We start from the raw sequence: 20,532 nt of genomic DNA, 5'->3' as shown, positions 1-20,532 counted from the left end.
TCCTCTTTCTGGAGCTTCCACTCCATCTGATGGGTTACAATCCCTCCAGTCAGCTCTTGGCTTTCATGGACACTCAAATTCCTCTGTATCAGGCTCTATCTCTTCTTTTGGGGGCTCTCTTTCTCCAAGTCTTCCCAAACTGGTGTCAGGCTCTGAGGGTACCATCAGACCTTGCTGTCCCAATCCCCTGCTAATCCCTGCATCCTGTTCATGGCCCAGGAACCCATGTCACTGCCTGGTGATACTGCAGCATGGCCTGTCCCAGCTCCCCACATCCCTGCCCAGCTCAGTCATAGGCCACCTGTGGACCCACCTTCCACCATTTTGGCTCATCCCTGTCCTCAGGCCCTGCCCTGACACATGGAAAGTCCCCAGGAAGCAGACAGCCCTTGCAGTGCCCTGACACACCTTAGGAGAGCTGCATGGAGTGCCACCACAGCTCTTCCTGCTGCCATCCACTACTGGTCACCCAATTCCTCTGCCAGATCTCTCCTTCTTGGTTTTTCTTTCACCTGTCACACTCCTCGTGCTCCTCCATGTTCACCTCTGTCACGCTGAATTAGGCCTGAACCTGTCCACAGTGTTTCATATTGCTGAACACCAGAGACCTGCAGGCATTTGCAGAAATGTGAAGGCAAGAGAAGGCCCTTCCACTACCACAGCTACTAGAGGCTAAAGCAAACCCTGCATTTTTCTTATTGGATGTAATTCCCTGAAACTGATTGTGTATCCTGCATCTCTTCTAGAGAGGAACAGTTTAATGGCAGTGTGTGTGTTTGATTCTTAAATTCGATTGGCAGAAGTAGTGGCAATAAAATGTCTTGATAAAATAAATGATATGGAAAGGATCCAGAAAGGAGTCAAATTGCATGAGTAGGAGACAGCCCTGGAAGTGGGTTTTTTCAATTCCTACCTTGAAACAGACCATGGACAAAAATAAAACAAACCTTCTCACTGCCTCACCAAGCACTACAATCACAGCAAGTTCGATCTGACACACAGACCTATGCACCTGGCAGGCGATGCCAAGTGAATAGACAGCCTGAAAGCACACTGGATAAATGTTTACACCGATTTCAGGGAAAGAGATGGAAACTGTCCCACAGGCCCTGCTCTCCATACATGCCCCGGAATGGTCAGTGTGCCCGGTTCGGGAGCCCTGAGCGCAGGGTGGCTCTGCAGGGATGCCCGGGCAGTGAAAGCAGCATCTCAGCAGCCCCTGCCCTCGCCCTGCTTCTGCTGCCTCTGGCCTTGCTCTCCTGGCTGAGGAAAACGAGGGAAAACATTCCTTCAGTGGCACAGCACCGCCTCGTGGAGATGTTTCATTAGTGCCGCTCTCAGCTTCTGAGGGGAAGAGGAGACGGACCCAAATAAATTAACTTCAGCTTAGACTGGAGTCTCAATGAATCCTGCTTAGTCTGTGGTCTTGTCTGTGCACGGCACCTGATTTGTATAGGTGCAAGAGTTATTCTGGTACCATCATTTAGCTGTTCTGGAAACAGTTCCTTGCGAGTGCAGGGCATTTTTCAGGAACAGCAAGAACATTCACGTGACACTAGAACTGCAACAGCAGTCAACATTGCTAAGTTAACAGGTCTGACTGGGTGAAATTCATGTGCTGGGAGATTGAATCAGATGGGTGAAGTGCTCCCATTGTTATAAGGAAAAGCAACGGCAATATTCAAATATTTAAAATAAATTCCTTCTTATGGTATTCTGATTCTTCCTGGTATATATTTATTTCTGCCTTAGAAGATAAAAATTACATGAACTCTAGCTTTCACAGAGCCAACATTGTTGAATTAACTTTTTACATGCCATGATATTTTCAGTACTCGAGGCAAAACTCCAAGCATAAGTAACTATATACTTATATAGAATATATAGAGCTCTCTGTTCATGTTGAGATGCATTCAAGTTATAGTTCAGTTTAATTCAGGTAAGACATTGAGCCTTGGTCTCCTGCTTTACTAGGCTGTTGAATGCTTTAAGCATCTCTCAATGTCTTTGTTGAAGTTGCTTTGTTTTTTTATATAAATGTGAATGGGAATCAGAAGACTGCTCTAAGGCTATTGCAAATGAAATGACACTGTTCTTCGTGGAGGGCAGCTAAGCTGCAAATCTCCTTATTATATATACATATGGCTTCAAAAATGGGTTGCACAAACCCATGGAGAAAAAAAAAACGCCGATAGCTACTAAACATAAAATACCACATGTACATCACAAATCACTAGAGGCTGTGAAAGTAGATGGATTTTGGGTCTGATACAAAACACATGTTCCAGGTCAACAGAGGTAGATACCCTGACTGACTATGAGGATACAGGCTGTTTCATTCTGCCTCAACTAATGCTAATTCTTTTTATAAATTAGAAGAGCTTCACTAAGAAAGGTTAAAGAGAAGAATCTCTACACAGGTCATGACCTAGTGCAAGGTTTGCAAAGTATGGCATATGAACCATCTCCAGGTAGCACATGGCAAAGCCTCAGAAGAGAATTTCAGCTCCCTGTCAGTCTGTGTTCAGTGAGGCCCCAGAAGCCAGCCTCAGACAGAGCCTGCCTGCAGGCAGTCACAGGAGCTTGGCACACCTCCCTGAGAGCTGGCTGGATGCAAGCCCTCATCAGCACCTGCCCACAAACCTTTATCTGCCACGTTGGACTGTGTGGAGGCTCAGGGTTTGAGTTTCTTCTTAGCATCAAATCTGCCAGATATCTGAATACCAGTTTTCTGCTTCCTAGGAGTGCAGCTTGGGCATCAAGCTGTGAGATATTTAGGGGATATGTTTTCTGGTCTTTCACTCTCTCTCCCTCTTTTTTTTTTTTCTTGGAAAGACTGTGGTTTACACATTTTATTTATTTCAAGAAAAACTTGAATCTCAAACAAAGACAAATGCCAGGAGAGAAAAACTATTTCCTCTCCAGGTCTATAGCTACAATAGCTACAAAATTATAAAGCAACCTAGAATAATTATCATCTAACAACTTCCAGCCTAAACAATATATTTTTTATTTCTGTAAGCTAAAACATAAATTACCAATAGGCTGCATAGGCTGTAAAAAAGCCCTGTTATTCGGGCCAAACCCTCATGATTTTCTGACTGATGCATTGAAAATAAACTGAAAGGCAGAAAGACTATATAAAGCCTTTCAAAAGTGTTCACATTGAATAGAGACAACCCTAGAAGCCCACTGGGAAGGCCTTTTCTTTATCAACTGATGGCAGAGCCCTGTGTTTTCCTGACAGAACTCGGCTGCTCTATCAATCAAAGAGGCTGAAATCCACCGCAAAGCCAATTCGGCAACTCCGACGGCTGGAGTAATTCAGCATGAACATAATTGCTTTTGCTTAGGATTATAATTAGAATCCATTTGACAAATGTCACTCTGGCTGGGCCAGGGATAACAATCAGGAGTTGTGAGATCCATACCTTCTGGGCCATGGCTCCTGGTGGGCTGAGGAGAGAGTTGCATTCCCCTTCATGGAATTCTTCTTTACATTCTCGGCAGAACACGGACTGGGAAACAAACCAAAGCATGCCAGTCATAAAAACACATTAGGGACATAGACAGCAGGTTACAATCATGAAGAGTCATACAATAGATTATCCCTTGCCCTTCTCTTCCTATTAAATTCCCATAATCCTCCTAATTATGCATCTTATTATACACTCTGATCATTAACACAACAATTTTGCTGTTATTATTATACATTTTATCAGTGGAGTAACGCAAATGCCATTATTAAAATATGAGATTTTGCAACATGGTCCATTTAGGGACATAAAGTCATACTAGATAGTTTATGGGTGTGCTTTTCCTCCTGTGAAATCTATTTATAGAAGAAGGGTAATAGCTGAAAAAAGCTGTTCTGCTGTATAGTGTTTGCTGATGGAAATAGTCTATTCATAGTTCTGAATTAAATGCCTTCTCTATAGAAAACTATTGCTGACTTTCCTAGGGGATGACCACTTCATAAAAGGCCATATGAAATACCATTTTCTAGGAACTTATATCCTTGCCATAGACCTTTATAGGATGGTTTAAAAAATCATAGAAAGAACACAATGATAGGATATTTAATGCAGGGTTTAGGGATCTACCTCTAGACCTTTATTGCATTTTTAGCAGTTGTTCTGATTTTATTCTCCTTAAATAACATTTTTCTTTACATAAGGCTTCATTGAAAGTAATGTCTTTTGCAGATAAGTGAAACAATTCTCCCTAGCTGTCTGATGGCCTCTGCCACCTAAAGTGGTTCATATGTATCAGGTTTGATGGCTTTTCTAAACTCTAAAATGAAGATATCTGACTTGACATGTGTCAAATCTTTGACCCATCAATGCTGCATTAAATTCTGTGTCCTTGCAGGTAAAGGGAAAAGTCAATAATGTAGAATGGGTGTCTCTTATGCTGTTTTAAAGCTTTGCTGTCTTGATGCAACTCCAGGCTCTGAAAGATCTCTCAGTGGTAAGCCACTCTGACTGGCATTATAAGCAAGACTTATAAAACAGCCTTGATTTTTAGATATAGAGCTGCATTCACATATAATGAATAAAGGATATCAGGAGGACATGACATTAGAAGGTTTGTCTGCCAGTAATTCCAGCTTTTGTATTTTCATTTTGAACTATTTCAAGCTGTATTTTCACTTTTCCAAGAAGCACTGACAATCATATTTTATTGTCATGCTAAAGTAACTGCCCTTTATGAAAAGAAGCATAGTGCAAGTCCAAAAGGATTGATCCTGTTATTTAGAAAGGCAGGGAAATCTGGAGCTGTGGAGTGAGCGTTCTGACTTCTAGAGATACCAAAACTAATCACTTGTTTGCTTTCGTGTCACTTCTTCCTCTATTTTGTCAATGACCTAAAACCTTTTGTTTTACTTCAACCAACACTGATTTGTTAATTCAGTCGTGGTTCTTAGCAAGCAGCTTTGCAATGAAGGCACTTTTTTGTGGGCTGTGTTGTATGGGAGACTGCATTGTTGTAATAGAGCATCATTTAAATACAACAACGATTTGCAGGGCATTAATGGTCAAAAGTTTCAGGTGTGTTAGCTCTGCTCAAACACGTAGACAGTTTCCATCTGGAAACCTAAGGTCTTAAAGAGTTGTTATTCCTTAACATTTAAGGTTATGCCTGGGTTTAATTGAATTTCCTACTGTGTATCCTACTCTCTTTTTCCTTTGTGACTTTATTTCCCTATGAGCACATCTGACTGACAGCATTTGTCTGACAGTGTTTTGTATACACTTGCTTTATCACTGCCTTATCACACAATGCCTCAGCTTGCTTTCCTTGCTCCAATCTCTCTTTTCCCATGCAGGCACAATTTTAAACCTTTCATAAACATTGTAAAGGGAGAAATAATGAAGAAAGAGAAGAAAAATAACCAGGGCATATATTTTGCAGAGACATTCTGGCTGGCTAGTTTATATGGCATTGGTGTTTATTACAATAATAAAATTCATAAGCTCCTGCAGTACTATTTAAGACGTGAAATGCATTTTCTCATTATAGAGGCCATATTTTATCCTTGCCTTTGAAATAAATGATCCTCAGTACCAATGTTACCAATGTTTTCCCCACAGGCCAATTGGAAACATTCATGAGTGTATAACTGGGCCTTTCACTAACAATTGTATATCCTGCAAGTAAGCCTGTGAGTGGGCCTGCCACATCCTTGTAATGAAACAAAGCCTGATTTTTTTTGTGAGACAGGATACTCTTTTCACATCCTATTAGATAATGGATGAGATGTAGAATCAGTTCTGTGGCAAAGAAACACCCGGGAGGCTGATCAGTTTGTCAGAATAAATAGGCATCTCCCAACAGAAATGCATTAAGCACTCCCTTTTTATGGCAAAGCATGCATCATAAAGGAAAGGCATGTCACTTACAACAAAGAGCAGTTGGTGATAGTTTTTTTTCATTTTTTACTTTCAGACATGAAAAATATGATAAATTTTCAGTAACAAAATACAGTTGCAGTAAGCAACTGCAAAAATCCTGTCAGTTAACTTGTATTTTATGGCTTCATTAATATTAATACAGTTACTTTGCCCTTGGAAAGGAAAGGATTTGATGTTCAGTCAGGATTTAATACTTTTGCATAAATTTAATATTAGTAAGTGTTTAAAATTACTATAAGTACTGTAATTACTAATAATAGTTACACTTTCTTTTCCTTCTTGTGCCAAAAAAAGACTGGCAGATTGCTGTGTTAATATAAACAGCAGATAAACTTTCTACGTCTTTACACATTTAGCACTTGTCGTTGTTACCCTTGAAAGATTCTTTGGTTGGAAAACAACCAACACAAAGAATAAATCCCAAAGGTTCAAACCTACCCCTGCATTAAAAAGAGGATTAGCAGGGAAATCCCCAAAGCACTTAAGGGATTTAGGCACTGGAAATTAATATAACCTGTGTGTGGGCTATTACAGGCTTTTGAATATCTGTAAAAATGTATGAGATAGACCCAAGTAGAAATCCTAAATCCAGTGACCTCAGAATAGGGGGTATTAAAAACCGCAACAGGGATTCAGATCCTGTTTTTAAAATCCTCCTATCGTTATGATTATTCAAACAAAAGATAAAATCAGACCAAACTCCCAAACTCCAGTCACTTCTACAGAATTCAAATGCCACGGATGACGTCTGTAGTGATGCTGAATAAAAACTAGGATGAAAAATGAAACTTCAGTCTCAGCTACTCCTGACTGGGCCATATATAGTGTTTTAAGTTTGGAATTGAGAGTAGAATGAATTTGCATGCTATGCTGCTTGGTTTTTAGAAGTAGAGATTTTACCATTTCCTTTTTCGCAACATTTCAAAGATTTGCTTTGCCTTGGATTAAGCACCACAACTCTCATTCTCTCCCTTGCCTAGTGCAAATGCCTTTTCTTTGGTCTCTGATAATATCTCCCTATAGTGCTTATAAGTAATGCCATTAAAATCGTCTTGCTTCCAACTTCAATAAAATACTCCCATTCCCTGCACAAAGCTTCAAGTTTGAGCTCCCTTCTTTTAAAGTTACTCCTCAACTCAGATATTCCTTTTCTTTTTCACCCTTACCTCCTTCCATCTGTCTACACAGAAGAATGCAGGGAAGTTTCAGTGAGGCAGTCATAGATAGGGTTTAATCTGCAGCACTGCAGGTGCACTGCTAGGGACTTCTTGCAAAACTCAAGCACATACCCAGATTTCTTACCAACCTTCTGCAATCCATGTTGAAATCTGAACTGTCCTTTATTCCCTCCTACAGTTATCACTCTTGGCTTTGTACTGAAGACAGACCATGTTTTGGCCGAGGTGTGCCTTCCAAAGCCAACATTCACAACCAGATTAAAGACATCAGGTGAGGAAAGTTGCACTCTCAACTCTAGTTTCATTGGGTCTTCAAAATCACTTTTAAATTTTTTATCTAATGTCTACTTTGACTCTTCCTAGTTTCAGCTTCCAGCGCTGCTTCCTGGTTTGTATTTCTCTGCTAAAATAGAGAGTCTTTCAGTATCCCATACTTTCTTCCTGTGAAGGTGCTTAGGTACTGTAATTAAGATACCTGGCTTCTCGCTGGTTGAACCATTCATTCTCCCTCTCTCCCCCAGCCCCAAATCATATTCATTGCACTTTTCTGAGGATTGTCTTGTTTATGTTGCTAGTTGTATTTGACTAATCTGTATCATTGTTGTGCTGCATCAGCAAAGTTTTTTTATATACTTCTGAATCACTGTTGAGTACTGAATCATGACAGGTTTGATAACAGTCCCTGTCAAATGCTGCTAGCAACACCCTGTTTTGCATAGATTCTTCACAGAAAACATTGCTTTCTGTTATTTGCCAATTCTTAAATCCTCATGACCAAAGCACGATGAGGCATCCATACTGCATCACCTGGCAGTGATGAGACAATGCTCCTGCTCAGACCCCAACCACATCAGTTGGAACCCAGCCCACTGAAAGATTTTATTGATATAATATGGTGAAGGATTCCTTATCAGAATATTCTCTAGTTTGAAGTCATACAAAAAGACTTGAAGAAATTGATTTTGTGCAATTACTGTAATTTCATCATAGAATGAATCAGTTTCTCCTGTTATGACCTGTTGTCAGTGAGAATATATTGACTTGTAAAATCTTAAAAAGATCACTTCTTCAACCTTTTCTCTTTTCATCATCCCTCATTCAGTGGTGGCTGTCTGGACCCTCCACTACTGGTAAGAATTGTGAAAATTAAAAGCTACTGAATGCAGGCAGGATCAACATCTACATCAGTACTGGAGCAAAACTAGTATGCAAGCAATGCAAAGATTCTTAAAAACCATAACTATATGAACAAAGAAAAGCAACACAGATGTCCTTTCATTTTTTTCTTCTTTTCATTTAAAATACAACAAAAGTGCTTACAACTTTTACCTTCTTTCTCAGGAAAACAAGTACATCAAGAAATCAACCTTCAACGTGTCTACTTCACTCCTTCTTCTAAAATCAAGCTTGAAACCAAACCAAAAGAGTGCTACATTATAATTCATGCTAGGTCTGAAATAAACCACAGCTGACAAGTATTAATTCTATTATTTATTGAGCTGCCAGAAACTGCACTTTAAGTGCTCTTGTAATGTGAGAAGGCTAAGTATAGTCTAAAGAGAATCCCAGAGAAGTCATGCATAATCTAAGACACATATGGAACTAAACAGACATTTTTAAGTCTTCTAACCAGTTTGGTTATGTATTACACATCAAAGCAAAATAAGTATTCTAAAATACTTGAACAGCTTTGATCACTGCAGCATCAGGACATCCTGGAACTGTAAGAAAACCTCCTTCATTGCATGCCAGTGAAGCCACAGAGGACTGCTATTACTGTTTTAGTGACTGACGCCTGATTTGTAGAAAACCTGGGCCACAGATCCCTAAAATCGGAGGATATTAACTCAGTTGATATGTGTACCTAAATGCTACTGAGGATCCACACTAAATGTACTTGTCTGAGATCACATAGAAGCACATAAAGAAGAAGATTTCCAGTTTTTAGACATTGGACTTCCCCAACAGCCATCTCAGATCATTCCTCTAAAGAACCACATTCTGATTTCATAAGGTCAAAACTTGGCCTAACACAGGTAATCAGGGAAGTATTTTCATGCTTTCTGCACCCTCCTCTTTTGTAAATGAAAATATAATGGAGGAGTATAACTATGTAGTCACCAATCACACAGAATACCCTGAGCTCCAACCATCAAATAATTATATGGTATAGAAAAAATGTACAGTTGTTTGCTCTTTATCAGAATAACAGGATTTTCTTTAACTAGTCTTTTTTAACCTGAAGAGTGTTTTATTAAATAGCAATATAAACAAAACACTGGATAGGTAAAAATTAATTATCTTCACTGGACAACATCAACTTCTGGTTAAAAAACTTACTTGAAAATGTAAAATATTTATATATGTAAAATAGGGCACCAAGTTTCAATCCTAAATGAGCTTTTGTAGTCAAATTATAGGCTGCTGACTGGAGCAAACATTTATATTGAAAATATGAGCATGCCTTATGGGAAATCAAAGCAATCAGGAAGTGCCAAACAGAATGACCCAAGTTGTCTCTCTGTAGGGTCTCCATTTGGAAAAATATGGTTTCCAAATGCACTTTCCAAAGTACAAATGATGTTACAGTGACTGAGAAGTACATACAGATTTTTTTTTTCTTCTAGAAAAGCCCACAAACCCCAGATTTCACAAAATATGATTTTACCATGCTGCATGACTTTCAAGTAAGACAGGACTTGGATCTTAGTGACAGTTCAGACCTCCATAAACACACACTGAGTATTTTTCGCTCTGAAACTATGAACTTTGTTATTTATTTCCACCCAAAGTCAACTAAAATCACCCCCTGCCCTCTGTGAAGGTCACAGTCCTCTCAGGTATTGGATTGACTTTGCCTCTGGCACTTTGTTATATCCAGAACCAAGTGTGAGACCATCATCCACACACCCTGTCTTTTGATATTTCTTGTCCTTACAGCAGGAAACTTTAAAAGCAGAGTATTTACCATATGGAGAAGCTATGTTTACTCAGAATTTGGGGCTTTGCCAATTGCCACTTGCAGAAAAACCTGCAAATACTACAATGAAGATAAATGCCACAGTACAAAAAGCATTCATTTCTAATGACACCAGTTTTATCAGATATGAGGCAATTGCAAAGCATAGTAGTACTTGCAGAGCAATTTTGGTCTTTTCCTTTATAATAAAGTACACACATTTACTATGCATATTTCAGCTAAAATCAAACTTTTGTGAGAAGCATGACAATCTGTCAAAACATGGTTTCAAAAATACAGCTGCATTCTCTGAGCAGCTTTTGCAATCTAAGGGCAATTTGCCATCAATACTATAAGAGGCAATTTTCTATAAACATAAAAAGCTTTAAGCATAGGACTGCATCAAGATTTCAATGTTTTCCTTTTGAATCTGGAAGTAAAAGTCTCCTTTCTGACTCCTGCAAAACAACCCGTGGGCTCATTTCCTAAGATCTAGCTGATGGCATTTACATCTGAAGTCTCTTCAGTGAGCGCTGGTGCGTTTGTGCCTACAGCCAAACATTCTGTCCTGGAGCTTGCCTTACATCAGGCACCATTAACCTAAAAGGTGGGCTGGTTAAACTGACAGCATAAGCTCAGAAAACCCGTCCCAGACCTCCCCAAGCCTGATTTGCTGATTTATGTAGATTGGCTTATTTCTGCTTCCCAGCCCGCTTCCTTTGTTGCCTTGTAGTCTAAGCACTGCAAAGGATAGAAGAGAAGACAAAACCAGGGTCAGATCCAGATACTTTTCTCAGAAGTGTCTTCAGGCCTCTGTGGGAGAAGAGAGAATGCTCTTTCCAGATTTCTCTACCCATATCTACACAAAAGGGTATTACACAATCTTGTTCTTAGCATGTTGGCTAGGATGTGAGACTTATTCGCCCATCCCAGAAAATAAGAAGGAAAAGCCTATAAAGCAGAGTTAGTAGCAAGATTATGTGTATACTGAAAGTGTGAAAACCTGTTAGTTGTGCTATTATGTGCACATAAGAGAGTCACATCTTGTTATCACTGAACCAACTATCTGATAGCTGACCACCCAAGCAGATGTGAGTTCAAACACTGCACAGTTTTCAAAGCACAGGTAAGTAACAGGGACACGAATGGCTTTGGTTGTTGGAACAGACATAGATGGCCCTGGCAGAGGTGCACAGCTTTAACAGAACAATACTGTGCCCTGAAGCACTAAGAAGGGATGCTCAGTTAGGTGCCAACCAAACTACTGCTGGAAAAGGAAGCCAAACAAGCTCAAACCAAGCAAGCAGCTGCCTAGAGCAGCAGGCTGCTAAACCCTGCAAGGCATTCGTGTCCCCGTTACTTACCTGTGCCAGAGCTGTGGACAGCAAGCAGAGAGAGCAAGGCTTCTAGCTTGGCAGGCTACAGGGACTCTGACAAGGCCTTGGATGTTAAACATTACTACTTTGAGGAGCTCTTCCTAGCCCCAGAAACAGCTGCTGCCATGGAGCCTGACCCCTCCTTCAGGACCAGCTGTCACAGCTACTCATCCTCCTCTGCTCTTAATTCCTTTGTACCCGCTTCTCCTCTCCCTTCTCATTTCTGTGCAGCAGCAGCCTAGACTCTTTCTTTCTTCAGGTGGAAAAACTGTGTTTTCCTTGCAGGGTGCACCGCTGAGAAGCTTTGGGGTAGCCCTGCTCGAAGTCTCACAGCCATTCCAGTAATCTGTAGCTAATGCAGCTGTAGCATATTTGGGACCTGGATTACTCTCTCTATGTGGTGCTGTGTTATGCTGGGTGGAGGTTTCAGCACTGCTTGGGATGCAGAACTGCAGACATCCCTTATTTCCTTCTGCAGTACAGACATGACAAAGGAATTTAATTAGGTATTAGGTTCTTTCTGGCCCCACTGGAGAGAAAAAACAATTGTGTATTGACTTAAATCTGTTCCCATTTAAGTAACTTTAGTAAGTAGTAGAGACACCTAATCACATATATCTAGTGTATAATGTTTAGCAATTTCATGCCTGGATGACTAATAAAATGCAAAGTGGATGCAGGTTAATGTAAGATTTCTACAAATGATTTCCATAATGAATTACAAAGTATTTATATGAGGAAACATTGAAAAAACCCAGTATCATTGCCACCTTATAATTTAATGTAATGTCTTAGAAAGTAGATGCAAGGGATAAGGAGATTAGTAATTTATGAATAAGAGGAACACTTTTAAAGTAGTTGGCGATCTAAAATGTAAAACGGGGATTTTTAAAAGTCTTTTTATAATCTAGTGCCTATAATTCTTTATTTTATATCATAAAAGAATGCACCATTCCACTTAAAATGGATAAAAAGGAAAAATAAAAGTAAAATAGGAACAAAACCTTAGCTATGTAATATATATAGGCACATATTAAAACACAAACTCTGTGCCTCTCCCACTTATGGTGGTAGAAATCCTCTGTCACTTAGTGGAACAATACACTATTTACCCCAGATCAGATAAAGTCAGAGCATGAGTCACACTGTAAAGAAAATAAAGCTAGAGTGTATGTTGTCATCACTCAAATGGATACAAAGAAGTAGAGAAATTTTACATGGAAGAAAGCATTATTTTTAGGAACTGGGATGTAAAGAGGGAAAATGACAGTTTTCTTGAGATGCCTTCAGAGAGGGTGAAACAATGCATTTGATAACAAGTATAACCGAGTGACTATTTTTTCCTGCAGAACAAGCAACACTACAACTGTGATGTAAAAACTTGATTTTTTTTTCAACAAAGTGGTTGAATGCTACATTAAAATATCACTTCTCCCAGGTTTGAAAAAGATGTTTTGTTGCTGAATGCATATATCAGTTCATAAGCAATGTCATGAGGAATGAATTTTACTGCCTGTGGCTTTAGCTTCTGCTTTAGCAGCCTTAGAGTTCTATTAATATGCCCTTAAAAAGTACAACAAACCTATTTCCATATGATAATACTGCTGCTCTGCCTGCATGCCCTGGGCATTTGAGCATCTAGCTGCACATTTATATGTGCAAACAGACCTGGAAATCTGATGGGTTCATTAATGTGGTTCTTGGAATGAACTACTGACCATGCAGGCTGGGAAGCTGATGAGAGCTGGGCAATTACCCAGTGCTTAATTCACACCAAATTGCAACAGAAATCAGGACACACCTTTCCTTGAATGTTTTTTAAAATATCCCTGACAGAATGAAGGCATCCCACATACAACCTTTTATTCTGTGCCAGTCAGACTGTGTTCTTGTAACAATGTGCAAGATGTACATTTTGTTCATCTCCCGGTTGCCGGAATTCATCTACATTAAGAAAAGCCCACCCAGCAATATTGAAAACTTCCCGAAGATGGCAGCAGTGACACAGGAATCGGCACAAGCTGGCTTGGCTAAGCTTTTGCAGTTGAAAAAGATTCTTAAAAAATCACAGTCAACAGCTATGATCCAGTCCAGGGTTACTAACAGCTGATACACACAAAACCAGTCCTGACAAGACAGTCTCATAAAGAAGAAATGGTATTCAGATGCACTGAAACACAGAAAAGGAGCAAGGGGTGCTCCTTGTTTCAAGGGCATTGCATCTTCTCTTGAATCTGGTAACAGCTGAAGCCCTGTAAAAAAACACCCTTCTGAATATGACCATTGAGCAAATAAAATAGCATAAATAATGTATCTGGGATAACTGTGGTGCTGTTTTAAGTGTTTTATTGGGTTCATGCTATCTCCTATTTGTAGCACTTGCTTTTTAGAACTGTAAACACACATCTAGTTTATGTACTAGGGTGAGCATAAAATAAGGAACAGATTTGTGTGTCTCTGTGTTCTCAGGAAATGCCTAGCTTCTGCACAAGGATCCAGTGAGCGTGCCTTCCCTCTTAGTGACCACAGTAGGAGCATGAGGATTTCTCCAAGACAAATTCTCTTTGTTTGTTTGTTTGGGTTTTTTTGAATGGGGCAGGGAAAGAATGACCTCAAGTCCTTATTCTACTTCTAATTTATGTTTGTCTTATGAAGAAAATGAATCTTCTAAAACTAGGGCGTAATCTACAATCATCAGACACAATCCATGTGCTCGCCAAAGACCAGTGCCACTCAGTTCAATCGCTGCTTCTTTCAAATTCTGAGTGTGAATAGTACTTTATTGGAAACACTAAAAAAACCCACAAAAGCAAATCAACCAACCAACAAAACAAACCAAAAAACCCAAACCAAACCAAAATCAACAACAACAACAAAAACCAAACAATCAACCAAAAAAACCAAAACAAACAAAAAAACCCTCACATGAAAGGATTCTAACTGGAGGTGTCTATAAGTCTGAATATTGACACTGAAAAACTGGGAAACTTTGGATAAATTTCAAAGACAGATGAAGACTTGGTGTTAAGCCTCAGCCTAAAATTAGATGTAGACAGACCTTGGAACTCCACCAACTCCAAGCTCTGAAGGATAGATTTAGACCAAGGATCTACAATTTCAATTACTCTGAAAGGGGAATAAACTAAAATAAATATTGTTTAGAAGTGAGAAAGAAATTGCATATATTTTTTAAAACTGTCATATTTGGTTCTTCTGAATGGAGGATCATCTTTGTGAAATGTTCTATAAGCACTGCTGGAGAAAGCATTGGAATAATGGTGAAAATATCATGCTCCATCTTTCATGGAACAAAAGCAGATGCTTCCTGAAAAAAAAGACCTAATCAAAAAACAATGATAGCTGCATTGGTTTATGACAGGAATTCCTTGTCACAATGCACAGCTTCCATTAAGGATCCCTCAATTTCTGTACCTTCTTTTTAATGCAAAGCTTAGCTGTGTGGTTTCAAGTTCTTTTCTTTTGAAACAAGAATGTTTTTTCAAACTTACCGAATCTGGGCTAATTGGATTCACAATGTATATACCAAGTCAATAATGTGACTTCTTGTCTGACCTTTCAAACTAATTCTTTTCTGGTTTGTTGATCCTAGACATTACTGAAAAGTAACTACACAGACTACCAAAAAATGATCCCTGAAACGTGAGCTCTGAACATTGTTTCGTTTACAGGAAATACAGTTTGGCATTTGTCTCAGCACCATTTTGAAGAACCCCACAATAAACACTTCATTGCAAAAGAAACTCTACTCAGATTCTGAATGCATATACACGCATATAAAACCCACAAATATTGTCTTGTATCAGCCTATACTGACAGGTAGCAAGATCCCTGATTACAAAAAATATGCTCTAAAAATATTTCATGTTTATCAAGATAATTTTACCACTCAGCAATTTTCCTTCGTTTCTTTGGATTTCTGACATCTAAGTCACCCAAGAAGCACCATATTTCTCCAGCTGTCTGGGAGGCAGCACAGCAAGGCACAAGCAATCTAGAAGCTTTCTGGAGTGCATTGAGGACAGCTCCTTGACGCAAAGGATGGAGGAGCCAACAAGGGGCCATGGTCTGCTGCACTTCCATCACGGAAGAACAAGGCGCATATATGAAGACTGGAGGCAGCCTAGGCTGCAGCAACCCTGAACTGATGGAATTTGGAATGTTGAGAGTAGGGAACAAGGCAGAAAGCATAACCATAAATCTGGACTTCAGGAGGACCTATTTAGGGCCAAAGAGTGCCATGGTAGCCAGCCCTGGAGAAAACAAGGGCGTGGACAGTGGCTGATGTTCAAGGATCACCTCCTCCTGCTCAATAGTTGTCCATTCTGACCATCAGGAAGTCGACTAAAAATAGTAAGAGACCCCCTTGATGAATAAGAAGCTCCTGACAAAATTCTGACATAAAAATGAAGCATGCAAGAGGCTGGAGCAACGATCCAGAAGAACTATAAAGACACTATTCAAATGTGGGCTTAGAAAAGCCAAAACCCACCTGGACTCAAATCTGGTAAGGGACACAAAAGGCATCAAGGATTTCTGCAAGTACATCAGCAACAAAAGGAAGACCAAGAAAAGTGTGGGCCTGCTGGCGAATTGGGCATGGAATTTGGTGAGAAAGTACGTGGAAAAAGCCAGTGCAGGCCTAGGACCCACAAGCAGCATATTTCACTGCTACTAAACATACGATATGCAATTCTACCCTGGATGGCACAACAAATAAAACACACACTAAACCAAAGTGCAGCTCTTCACCCTTTCCTCAACACAGTCAGAAAAGCAGATGCAATCCTTAAATCCCAAGGAAATGTGTATGTGCTCGTGTGTGAGTACAGAAGGATGACTCCAACCTGAAACTACTCAATAACATGGGAGTACACCAGAGCTCTGTATAAAACCAGTTTATGATTGACTAAAAAAATATACATGAAACAGTCTTGCTTCAAAAGATCCACTGCAAGAAGACAAATCTAACATAATGCATTCGAATACCAGCTGGAATGGAACAAATTGCCTGAAACGCAGGAAGCATGAACCAGGCCCTCCAAGTACCTCTAGGACATCCCTGTGCCTACCAATGGGTCTTGTTCTCAGAACTCTGAACTGGTATTTTTTTCAGTTTCTGGAATTAATGACTGCAATGCAAATTATCTACGCCTTTAGGATAAGCATGCATGGCTGAAGAATTCCTCATTCATGTAGTGCTTCTAAGAAACCAATGTGATAGGGCTTATTGTTTGTTTTTAATAAGAAAGGGAGTTCAAGAATTCATCTTATGTGATAATCAGATTGTGGTCTGATGATCTGATTATATGTGAAATTTCTCGCTATCATGGCCAGTTCCTGGGCTTACGCAAATGGTCTTGACTCCATTTTCTCCAGTGGAGCTACATCAATTTACAGCTGCTCAGTATCAGAGCGTACCTGCCTGTTTCTGACACCTAGGATATGAATTCATATGGCTGTATGGCACCAAGATTCACTAGTCACAGTACATACCAAAATATTTCTCATTTGAGATATTCTGCTGCAGTAATGCATGTCCTCCTGGGCTCTTCCCCTCTCACTATTCTTCTTGTTCATTCCATCTAAAGTCACTTTTTCCTTCCATTTCTCTAGCTACATTTACATCTTGGATCTCTTGATTTCAGTCCTGAAACAAAATTCAAGCTATTCACTATATATTTTATTTTGTCCCCCAAGCCTTTAAAAACCATTTGTCTTAAAGCTATTGAAATTGCTTTCTCTTTTTTTCCCCCCCCTCCCTCTCTCTCAGTACATTCATTTTCCTTTTGTTAACACCTGGAAGCATTACTCTTCTCACATTGCTTCTGAAGATGGAAAGAACCTCATAATTGCTGTTAGAACTCTATAAAAACAATAATACAACTATAACAATGCTAACAATACCACTATACCAACCATAAAGAACAATACTACTGTCAAACACAAGGTGTATCATCCTTTCCTCTCATCTCCTTCCCTGCTCCGAAAAGACTTGGAAGTAGCCACACCTGGAAGCTTTCCAGCCACGAAGGCACATGGCTCTGGTGGATTCATGTGATAGGAAGAAAAAGGAATGTATTTGGAGAAACTCGCCCTTTCTACCTCCCCAGGTACATCCTTCAGGCATTCTATGCAAATGAGCCAATGGTAATTAGGGTAGCATGAGCCAAATTCTGTATTCAGGACCCGCATAGAAAGCAGATAATTAATCAAGGGGGAAAAAAAGGAAGAATATTTTAAAAATATATTATTCAGATATAACTGATCCTGAGGAAATTATTAACGTGTGTCTAATCCCCAATACTTAAGCGTACATGTGGTTCTATTCTGTTGCTAATCATGGTATTTTGGGTCTTTTTGGGGGGGTTATTTTTGCACAAATCAAAGGAAAAAGTAACATACCCCTGGGTCTCTCATAAACAGAAATGTATCATTATCCTTGAAATAATTAAAATCTGGGGGGAAAATGTTGTAATATTTTTACCTTTTCCCTTCAAAATTCAAATTACGTTGCTATTGGGAGTTTAATGCAAAGACAGGAGAAAATAGCCACAATTAGTGTATGACTCCACTGTATTTTTATTCTTTGGCTTCAAAGATAACCTACCAGCTCACAAAGAAAACAAAAAAGTTACTTTGGCAAACTGTCTTAAAAGCACTTAACAATAATGACCCCTAACCACCACAGCTCTCAGTTGTCTTACTGCTCTATTTGGGGGCTATTACTGTAGCTTGCTGATAAATAAGGATCAATAAGAAAACTTTGCTTGGAGTCTTCTGATGTCTTACCTTTGTGTAATACATTTACTTTAAATGTGTGCCACAATCTCTTTCTGTTTTCAATCTCATTTTTGGATACATACGAGGTTGGAATTTTTCTATAAGCAGCAAATCAAAAAGAGGCAAAGCATGCCTGCTTGTACTGAAGTGGCAAAATCACATTTGTCAAATAGAGATGGACTTTAATTTGCTCTTGTAAGTTGTGATATCTGTTATTTTCCCACTGGAGAATCAAGTGTGCATCATTTTTCTCAGTTGCTTTATGAGAAAATTGTAGTTCATGAAAACCTGGGAGGTATTAACAGAAAAAGGATGCAATTTGACTTACACTTCAAGTTATCTCTATTTTCCATTAACAGAGAGTGCTATGCTTTTAAATTAAAAATGGTCCAAAGCTACAGAATTCAGGGTTTGTACCAACATTTTGTTCAGTCTCATGTTTGATGAACAAGTTGGAAATTAACCCCACGCTTATGTTCAGCTCATTTTATACAGTCTCTGCTTGTGGACTCTAGCTTTTGAGGAGCCAGTGTCCACTTCAGGAGTTTGTTAAATGCTCATCACTTGTTAAGATAAGATTCAAAAGTCAGAATTAACAATTATTTGCTCTAGCCTGTCCATCCTGGATGCTTGAACCATCTACCTGTCTGCTCACCACATACACACATACACCTCCCAGCAGAATTACATGACAGCACCTGTTCTTGATGAGACACATACAAGCTTCAAAGGGCAAACAACTTTACAAGATGCAAATCCATGTTTTTCTATATTTATAGCATGTATATACCACCAAAACTATTAATATGAGAATAGATTAAAAAATAGGAATTTTAAGTCAAGGAATAATGCACACATTTGCTATTTTTCTTAAAGCCTTCCTCTAAAGAAAAGGAATTTTGCTGATTTTTGACAGATGCCACAGCTGCTGTGGGATCCAATAAGACGTTTTGTCTTGCATAATGAGTGCTAAAGATATATGCACATGGCATTACACAAGGAATTAAGATGTATAATTGCATAATGGCTGCTAGGGATGCATACACATGGCATTACACAAGGAATTAAGATGCATAATTCTTAATGAGAGCGATGTCTAATGCCTGAGAGTAGCAGGCTAGACATTAGGTTCCCATTAAGAATAGGCCTAATTTAAAGCATTTGAACAGTCTCACTCAAATTGATCTCAAGTATAAGCGGATGTTTAAGCAAATTTTTTTCATTAGGACTTTACTCCTAATGCACAGCACATTTATTTCATTAGATTTTCTAAGAGCTTGTATTAGAAATATATAAAGCCAAGCAACTAAAACACATGATTACCTACATGAAGCCTTCCCAATACATAATTTTTTACACCTGAAAACTGATGAGTCAACCTACAGCAAGTCTTCACAAATCTTGTATTATTCATGCCTCCTCTACTGAATTTCTCTCTTAAACAAGAAAATAGTTGGACATATTGGCAGTGCTCTTGGTGTTCCTGTTGGGCCATCCTAGCCCACTTGCACCTCTGCACTCAAAATGTGCCCACACTTGTAGGGGTTTTCAAGGGAAACTAGTGCTGTGCTTATCCCTTTCTTGCCTTTGGTGTGAGTGCCTCCTCACTGTGCAAGCCGAGGCAGGAGGGATGCACATCTCAGCACTGAACTGTGCACAGTGGGAGAGCCACAAACACAGGCAGCAGGACTGCTGTGGAGACCCTGTAAGGACAGTATCCCTGTCCATCAGCCACACAAACTTTAAGGCTTAACAGGACTGTGTGCTGCTCTGAGATAACACCTGCCTTGTGGGTGCTGAGCAGTGTGAGGCAGAGGCAAATGCTTTTAGTGACCTGCCAGTGTTATCTTGCAGCAGCATACATACCTTAGGATATCCTACGAAATTATAAAATAGCCCCAAACTCACAGAAAATTATTATTATTTTTTTAAATTTAACAACCAAACAAAAGAAATGTGGTGTGTAATAATTAAATGGCCAGTAAAGAGCAAATAGGTCATGAAATGTTTCATTTCTGGACTGCTGAGGAGAACAATAGACAGGGACACAGGTGAATGAAATAAAATGTCACGTACATTCTACATGCTATTCAAGCATAGCAATTTCCCTGAAAGGTCCTTCATTAAAACAAGAATGAAATAGTGGAAGAGATAGTTTGGAAAGATTTTTTTCTTTTTTTTCATGCACCTTAATATTTCTTAAGACACACTTCTATTTATAATTCTGATTGGCATTTGAAATGCTGCAGTTACTCTACTGGATCGTACCACAGCCCCATATAGACACAAATTTTGCAGCCTGC

At 39.3% G+C, this 20,532-nt stretch overlaps 1 protein-coding gene across 3 annotated transcripts in view; it reads right to left on the bottom strand.

The window, feature by feature from the left end:
- PRKN (parkin RBR E3 ubiquitin protein ligase) overlaps positions 1-20,532 on the bottom strand; it is a 689,640-nt gene that overhangs the window by 12,784 nt on the left and 656,324 nt on the right. For all 3 annotated transcript variants that reach the window (XM_064708670.1, XM_064708671.1, XM_064708669.1), the window contains one exon: positions 3,432-3,518. In XM_064708670.1, coding sequence (XP_064564740.1) covers positions 3,432-3,518 — 87 coding nt within the window. The remainder of the gene's footprint in view (positions 1-3,431; positions 3,519-20,532) is intronic.

The sequence above is a fragment of the Zonotrichia leucophrys genome, chromosome 3 (genome assembly GCF_028769735.1).
Source record: "Zonotrichia leucophrys gambelii isolate GWCS_2022_RI chromosome 3, RI_Zleu_2.0, whole genome shotgun sequence".
In the NCBI taxonomy this organism is placed as follows: domain Eukaryota; kingdom Metazoa; phylum Chordata; class Aves; order Passeriformes; family Passerellidae; genus Zonotrichia; species Zonotrichia leucophrys.
Note: the sequence above shows the minus strand (reverse complement) of the source record. Positions and strands in the feature narration are given on the sequence as shown.